At 42.3% G+C, this 8,507-nt stretch overlaps 1 protein-coding gene across 1 annotated transcript; it reads left to right on the top strand.

The window, feature by feature from the left end:
- The first annotated feature begins 1,579 nt into the window (after positions 1-1,579).
- On the top strand, positions 1,580-4,804 carry LOC111978938 (retinal homeobox protein Rx1-like). The gene is made up of 3 exons (XM_024009187.1): positions 1,580-1,883; positions 3,163-3,419; positions 4,337-4,804. The coding sequence occupies exons 1-3, from the start codon at positions 1,580-1,582 to the stop codon at positions 4,802-4,804; spliced, it is 1,029 nt and encodes a 342-aa protein (XP_023864955.1).
- Positions 4,805-8,507: the final 3,703 nt, after the last annotated feature.

Genomic DNA, 8,507 nt, shown 5'->3' with positions numbered 1-8,507 from the left:
ATGCTGAAAAAGGGAAGCGGTCTGAATACTTTCCGAATGCACTGTATACCTTAATTCTTGTGTATTTTATTACTCTTGTTACACAATTTTTCTTTTTCTTATTTAAAAAAACGTATGCATCGTTGGGAATGGCTCATAAGTGAGCATTTTGACGGTGAAGTATAAACCTGTTGTACACGCCGCATGTGACAATTTTATTTTTTATTTTTTTGATCTGCTCAGTCAAATAGACAGAAGCAGAAGGAGGAACTCGTTACTTGGAGTTTCGATACTTATTACTTTGCTCACATACTGTATATGTTTGCAGACTTTCAAGGAGGTTGGGAGGAGCAAGTGCACAGCTAATGGAACTCCCATCCACCGTCGTTTGCAACTTGTCTGATAGAGGAACCACAACTCATGGCTCGGCATTGGAAGAGGATGTGTGTTCTATAACTAAGTTACCTGGATATAGATACGTACGCTTACTTATGTCACTAGTGATATTGTTGTTTATTTTGAGTTGATAGTACTATTAATACTTTGTTACAAAAAGTACTATTATTTTCGTTTCATTGCAGTCTTGTGCCATTGTTTTTCCAATATCATAAGGTGTACTTTATCTGAATGCATCTATTGCCTCTCCTGCAAACTTTCAAAACTATAAAATCAAAGACAGATATTTATTCTTAAACCCATGTTTACTATATAATCTTATAACTTGTAAATTCTATGCTATATCTATTTTTCTGATATTTGTAGCTAGCTATAACATTATGATAATAAATACATTTATTTTACAAACACCTGTTGATAATCTCAGATCATATTTTTGAACTAATCAAATGGGTATTGATTTTAAACATATTATTGACGAAAACAAATGACATACATCAATATTTCAACAAATTACATCAATGAATGTATGCTTTTGCATTCAAAATTGATGTATGAGTCAGATTTTACCTCTTAAGTAAAAACATTCTACTGAAAAATACCTTTAAATGCAAACTGTTGGACAAGTTTGTATGACAAAGATACAGAAAAAAAAGTTTGGGTTTGGTTGCTTTCAGTCAAGCATGGAACATGAAGAATGCAGAATTGTCAGAAATGTCAGATGTGAATTGTGCATATCATCATCAAATATGCCTACAGTTTTCCAACTGAAGGGAAATTACTTGTCACTGAAGTAACATTACAACCAATACTGTCTGTATTGGTTGTAATATCAACAAGTGCCATATGCAAGTGGAATATAAGTACTTTCACAACAGAACTTTCAGTACAGCAAACTGTGTTTTTATGAGACTAAAATGTCTAACTCCCCAAATTCTGTTTTGTAGACAGACAGGACATTTCAAAGACAAGATCAGCAACCCCCAATGGAAGCAGCCTTAATTTCTCTTCTGACTTGCTTTCTCGTGATATAATCCATATGTGAGGAGAAGCGACCAGAGACCACCTGTACTGCTGTCTGCCTGTCAGGTCCAACTATATCTGCTCAGTCAAATAGACAGAAGCAGAAGGAGGAACTCGTTACTTGGAGTTTCGATACTTAAAAAGCTGGACAACATATCGAGCTCCCTGAAAGCTCTTCCGGATGCATTTGTCAATGGATACCTTGGGAATGGTGGATGACGGCTGCATGTCACCAGACAACTACCATGACATGGTGAAGGGAGGGGGGTCTAGCGTAGGAGGTCGAGTCCACAGCATTGATGTGATCCTGGGCTTCAGGAAAGACCAGGAACCCCTGCTCACCCCCGTGGAGGGCGTGGGGGCCCATAAAGTGGACACAGAGGGTCTGGAGTACCAGGGGAAGCAGATCCAGTCAGACCCCTACGGACACCTTGCCAGCCTGGGGGACATCACACAGCACTCTGCCTTCCATGATCAGTGCGATGGTTGTTTTGATTGATTGGTTCAATTAATTAATTGATACATTGCATTTATTACATGATTCAATTTACATATGCAGCCACAACACCAATGTGCATGCATTGGTGCATGTGAAATGACTTATGTCAATTTTTGTTGATTTGATATTGACGTGATTCTAAATATTTGCACAATCTCATGGAGCAGGTCTAGTCTAGTTTTACATTGCATTTCTGGATCTGACGTGTCACTAGAGACACACTACAATAGTACAAGGAAAGTGTCAATGGGGAGGAATGTATGTTGGTCACAGATTGAGAAACAATAGTTTGACCAGTAAAGACTTTACATTTTGTCCAGTAAAATGAGTAGTCGCAATGTTTGCTTAGAATCTTTGATCCAAGAGAAAAGGCAATGCCAGTTGAAAACACACTGTGCTCGGGTTCTCATTTCATGCAAAGATTCAGAGACTACAGTTTATTACTACAGTAAAGCTACAATATATTTATACTTGTACTGATTATTTTTCCCTTTTCATTGGGAAAAATACTTGTTTATCATAACATGACATAACAATTATCCATTACTGTATCATTACAGGATATTAACTAAGCCAATGAATCTGATAATAATCTCAATTGATATGGATTCAATAATTATCAAGCTCTAATGGGATCTACCCTCCATCCACCATGTGTGGTGGGGCTTCAACTTCACCCCGTTTTCTTCGAAAATAAGTTCTGGTACTTGGGCCGGTAGAGAGGCCAAGTAACGTTTTTTGTGTAGATTAGAGCTGGTCAGCCCAGGGCACACGGGGACGCTCAGGTTTATTAGGTGGCATCAGTCCCCATGGGATTACTGGGACAAAGGAATGCAGTGAAAGACATTATGACGTCACCCTCAGTGAAGAGGCCTGCAGCTTGCATTGCCTTTATCCTCTGTTGCAATATCCATCTTAAGCAGCATGCTACAGTAGCTTCCTAGAATTATGCATTATAGTGTGCATGTATTCTAAGTGGTATGGCTATTGGAACTGTGGCTGAATGCCATGTGATTGTGAATTGTCTACCATAGATTAAGCAGAAGGCGCTGTCCTTTGTTGTGAAAAACACTAGTTCACATCAAACACTATACCCACCATATACCATTTCCACCAAAAGGAAACAAACTTTCCAATCATGTGAAAGCAAGACTAAGTATGCCACATTTGGGAAGCAAAACTGGCACTGTCGGATGACCCGAAAGGCTCATGCAATAGACATATCTAAACAAACACGTCTGTTGTCTTCTACTTTCTTCCTTCAGAGTCAGGCCTTTTCTGCAGTGATAAGTGTGATGGGGACCTGGGCGATCTCCAGAAGAGGATGGACAGCGATGGGGGGAAGTCCCCGGAACCCCCAGAGGAGGACCACCCCAAGAAGAAGCACCGGCGTAACCGCACCACCTTCACAACCTACCAGCTCCACGAGCTGGAGATAGCCTTTGAGAAGTCCCACTACCCTGATGTCTACAGCCGGGAGGAGCTGGCCATTAAGGTCAACCTCCCTGAGGTCCGCGTCCAGGTATGGAGCCTCTACTTCTACTACTACACCATTAATTATAGTGTATGGAGTCTCCGCCTATCTAGTACTACTATTACTATCAGTATGCACTGATAATACTGTACAAGGTATGGATCCTCCGGCTGTTTACTATCACTAGACTAGCATTACTAACTGGCATGACCACTTCTACTACTAATATTACTAGAAATACAACAGCAGCAGTGCATTATACAGTCCACTGTAATTTTGATGATGCTCTAAACTTCTGCTACTACTCCTACTATTTATGTACATGTAACGGATGTGAAATGGCTAGCTAGTTAGCGGGTACGCGCTACTAGCGTTTCAATCAGTTACGTCACTTGCTCTGAAACCTAGAAGTAGTGTTGCCCCTTGCTCTGCAAGGGCCGCGGCCTTTGTGGAGCGATGGGTAACGATGCTTCGTGGGCGACCGTTGTTGATGTGTGCAGAGAGTCCCTGGTTCGCGCCCGAGGTCGGGGCGAGGGGACGTACTAAAGTTATACTGTTACATTGATGCTGTTGACCCGGATCACTGGTTGCTGCGGAAAAGGAGGAGGTTGAAAGGGGGGTGAGTGTAACGGATGTGAAATGTCTAGCTAGTTAGCGGGTACGCGCTACTAGCGTTTCAATCAGTTACGTCACTTGCTCTGAAACCTAGAAGTAGTGTTGCCCCTTGCTCTGCAAGGGCCGTGGCTTTTGTGGAGCGATGGGTAACGACGCTTCGTGGGTGTCAGTTGTTGATGTGTGCAGAGGGTCCCTGGTTCGCGCCCGGGTCGGGGCGAGGGGACGTACTAAAGTTATACTGTTACACACTAATCATACTGCCCACTTTCATTATGAGGAGCTGGAAGCTATCTATAACTGACACTACTACTGTATAGTAATAATACTGTATCCTCTCTGTCCGTGTCCAGGTTTGGTTCCAGAATCGTCGGGCTAAGTGGCGACACCAGGAGAAGATGGACTCTAGCTCCATGAAGCTCCATGACTCCCCCATGCTGTCCTTCAACCGGCCGCCCATGCCCTCCAACGACGGGCCCATGTCTAACCCCTGGCTGACCTCTCCCATGACTAGTGCCACCCCCATGAACACTATCCCCGGCTACATGGGCCCAGGGCAGAGCCCTTACCTCCAGTCTGCTTACCCTAGCCACTCCCACAGCCAACGCTTCCTCAACAGCCCTCCAGTACATGGCAAGGTGCACCAGGGGATGGTGCAGGGCATGCAGGTAATGGCCCCGTCTCCCTGTCAGTGTCCTCCCACCTTCAACGATAAGTACCCAATGCATGAGCATGTGGAACGTAGCTCCGACATCGCAGTGCTGAGGATGAAGGCTAAGGAGCACATTCAGTCTATGGATAAAACCTGGCAGCACATGTGATCAGAAGAAGGAGAAAATACGTTCTGTGTGATGACCAACTTCAACAAATGTGATAACAAAAACAAAGAGATTCTGTGTAAAGGATGTTCAACTAAATGAATGTAGCTATGTTTACAAACGTTTTCTTTCTTTCTTGGTTTAAAATCCTGACAGAGAGAATACTCTGTGTGGCACCTTGTCAGCTTGTTGAGTGACTCGTAAAGACAGATCTGAGCTACAAGCATTGATTATTGATTTATACTCTGGATGCAATTAAGCTTGTACTGTAAGGGTATTGCAATGGACGGCTGAATTTTATCAGTGCAAAGCGACAGGACAGACAGTGACAGGACAGACTCTGCTTACTTCCATATTAGGGCCAGGATATTTGGTTTGGAGGTGTATTTGGTACTTGGCCAACAATAGAAGGGATAGTTTGGCAATTTTACCTATTTGTTTCCTTACCTTAAACGCAGTCTATGGCCAAGGAGTAACTGCAATCCATGCATTGTGGGTTAATTAAACTAGCCGCTGCCAAACTGATTCCCCATGTAGCCTAAGTCACCATGGCTGCGTTTACACAGGCAGCCCAATTCTGATCTTTTAGCCACTAATTGGTCTTTTGACCAATCAGATCATATCTTTTGCAAATAGTAGACCAAAAGATCAGAACTGTGCTGCCTGTGTAAACGCTGCCCAAGGGCCCACTTCGTGGAGTGAAAACCGAACACCTGTAACTACTAATTAATACCACTCATTAATTAACAACCCACACTATGATGATGTGCTGTTATTATTTGATGTTATGCTTGGCGATGCAGGGGCCAGTTGGCAGTTAAGAGGACTGAGAGGATGTGTTCCACGCTGGAAATAATAAGGGAAAGGAGCGTGATTAATGTTGTTTGATTAAGAAGGATTTTCAAAAGGACACACAGGTTCTGGGTTCTGAACCCCCTTAGCCTTGACACAATTGGAGAGCAGTTGGTGGGGCAGGCGGGGGCGATTAGTTGGCTGGCTTCAGTTTACTTCTCTTCTGTGGAGATATTCCCCTGTGGAGAAAAAAGGATGCCGGTCACAGAGGAAAACACACTAGGACGCATTGCGTGCATGCACACACACGGGCTGAAGCCATGCACTTGCACACACGCACACTCACACAGGTTGACAGAGATAATATAACCCTGGTACAAAGATATTATAACCAAGTGATATGCATTGACTCGAAAAACAATGGTTGCCTTTTTTATAGAGAGATGTTGATTGATAGTGAATTTTTGAAGCGATGCACGAACTAAACAGTAGAGTGAGGCCTGAAATATTCAGTGGTTGAAAAAGTACCCAATTGTCGTACTTGAGTAAAAGTAAAAATATAGTACCTTGACAGAGCTGGTGTAACTGAGTCAGGTTTGCAGGCCTCCTTTCTCGCACATGCTTTTTCAGTTCTGCCCAAAAATGTTCTATAGGATTGAGGTCAGGGATTTGTGATGGCCACTCCAATACCTTGACTTTGTTGTCCTTAATGCCACAACTTTGGAAGAATGCTTGGGGTCATTGTTTATTTGGAAGACCCATTTGTGACCTGACTGATGTCTTGAGATGTTGCTTCAATATATCCACATAATTTTCCGTCCTCATGATGTAATCTATTTTGTGAAGTGCACCAGTCCCTCCTGCAGCAAAGCACCCCCACAACATGATGCGGCCACCCCCGTGCTTCACGGTTGGGATGGTGTTCTTCGGCTTGCAAGCCTCCCCCTTTTCCCTCCAAACATAACGATGGTCATTATGACCAAACAGTTATATTCTTGTTTCATCAGACCAGAGGACATTTCTCCAAAAACTACGATCTTTGTCCCCATGTGCAGTTGCAAACCGTAGTCTGGCTTTGTTTATGGAGGTTTTGGAGCAGTGGCTTCTTCCTTGCTGAGCGGCCATTCAGGTTATGTCGATTTAGGACTTGTTTTACTGTGGATATAGATACTTTTGTACCTGTTTTCTCCAGCAGTTTCATAAGGTCCTTTGCTGTTGTTCTGGGATTGATTCGCACTTTTTGCACCAAAGTGTGTTCATCTCTAGGAGACAGAACGCGCCACCTTCCTGAGCGGTATGACGGCTGTGTGGTCCCATGGTGTTTATACTTGCGTACTATTGTTTGTACAGATGAACGTGGTACCTTCATGCCTTTGGATATTGCTCCCAAGAATGAACCAGACTTGTGGAGGTCCACATTTTTTTTCTGAGGTCTTGCCTGATTTCTTTTGATTTTCCCATGATGTCAAGCAAAGAGGCACTGAGGGCACCAGGCTGCCCATCATTATGCACACTTGTCACCTTCGTTACGTGCATCAGCGCTTCGTTGGACTTATCTCCACCCGGCACAGCCAGAAGAGGACTGGCCACCCCTCACTCATAGCCTGGTTCCTCTAGGTTTCTTCCTATCTAGAGAGTTTTTCCTATCCACCGTGCTTCTACACCTGCATTGCTTGCTGTTTGGGGTTTTAGGCTGGGTTTCTGTACACCACTTTAAGATATCAGCTGATGTAAGAAGGGCTATATAAATAAATTGGACTTGATTTGATTTTACCTGTACTCCTTCACGTTTTGATTGCCTTCCCTATATCTGTCTGTTCCTCTGTTTCATCCCCAGGTCAGCATTAATGTCATCATGTTTTTCATGGCCAGACAGTGTCCTGTCCTGTTTCATGTCTGTGTATTAATAAAATGTTCACTCCCTGTACCTCCTTCTCGGCACCAAGCATCTGTCATTACAGAGTGTGGCAAAGTTGCCAATTAGTAATTTTTTTTCATCTACTAGTATCCCATAATTCCTTTAAGATACAGTGCATTCGGAAAGTAATCTGACCACTTCACTGTTGATGAAATTGTTATTTTCCCTCATGAATCTACACACAATACCACATAATGACAAAGAAAAACAGGTTTTTAAAATTTTTCTCAAATTTGATACATTTACAGAATTATTCAGACCCTTTATTCAATACTTTGAAGAACATTTGGCAGCAATTTTTATTTGTAATACATTTGCAAACATTTCTCAAAACCTGTTTTTGCTTGGTCATTATTGGGTATTGTGTGTAGATTGATGAGGAAAATTGATCAAAAGGTATGGACTTTATTATACAAATATCTGCTCACAAAGAAAGTGAGAGAAACACTCTTTAAAATAACTCATGTTACCCATCTAACAAAAGTATTTGTAAATATACAGTGTTAGAAATGTTGATGAGAAATGTACATTTTGTCAATCTGCGACAGAATCACCTATGCATTTGTTTTTCCAATGTGTGTATGTGACTATGTTCTGGGTGGATCTCTGGCTGGACTTGAGTGAAAAAATATATTTTTTAATGTTATTTCACCTTTATTTAACCAGATAGGCCAGTTGAGAACAAGTTCTCATTTACAACTGCGTCCTGGCCAAGATAAAGCAAAGCAGTGCGACAAAAACAACAACACAGAGTTACACAAACAAACATACAGTCAATAACACAATACAAAAATCCATGTACAGTGTGTGCAAATGTAGAAGAGTAGGGAGGTAAAGGCAATAAATAGGCCATGGAGGCGAAATAATTACAATTTAGCATTAACACTGGAGTGATAGATGTGCAGATGATGATGTGCAAGTAGAGATACTGGGGTGAAAAAGAGCAAGAGGATAAGTAAGGGGATGAGGTAGTTGGGGATGAGGGAGTTGGGTGTG

Source organism: Salvelinus sp. IW2-2015, linkage group LG19 (assembly GCF_002910315.2).
Source record: "Salvelinus sp. IW2-2015 linkage group LG19, ASM291031v2, whole genome shotgun sequence".
NCBI lineage: Eukaryota > Metazoa > Chordata > Actinopteri > Salmoniformes > Salmonidae > Salvelinus > Salvelinus sp. IW2-2015.
Note: the sequence above shows the minus strand (reverse complement) of the source record. Positions and strands in the feature narration are given on the sequence as shown.

What these genes read in the sequence shown, in the direction of transcription:
- LOC111978938 (XM_024009187.1), top strand. Translation starts at nt 1,580, where the DNA reads ATGCATTTGTCAATGGATACCTTGGGAATGGTGGATGACGGCTGCATG. An exon ending in CTTCCATGATCAGTGCGATG is followed by an intron (nt 1,884 to 3,162) that starts GTTGTTTTGATT and finishes TTCTTCCTTCAG; the next exon opens with AGTCAGGCCTTTTCTGCAGT. An exon ending in TCCCTGAGGTCCGCGTCCAG is followed by an intron (nt 3,420 to 4,336) that starts GTATGGAGCCTC and finishes GTCCGTGTCCAG; the next exon opens with GTTTGGTTCCAGAATCGTCG.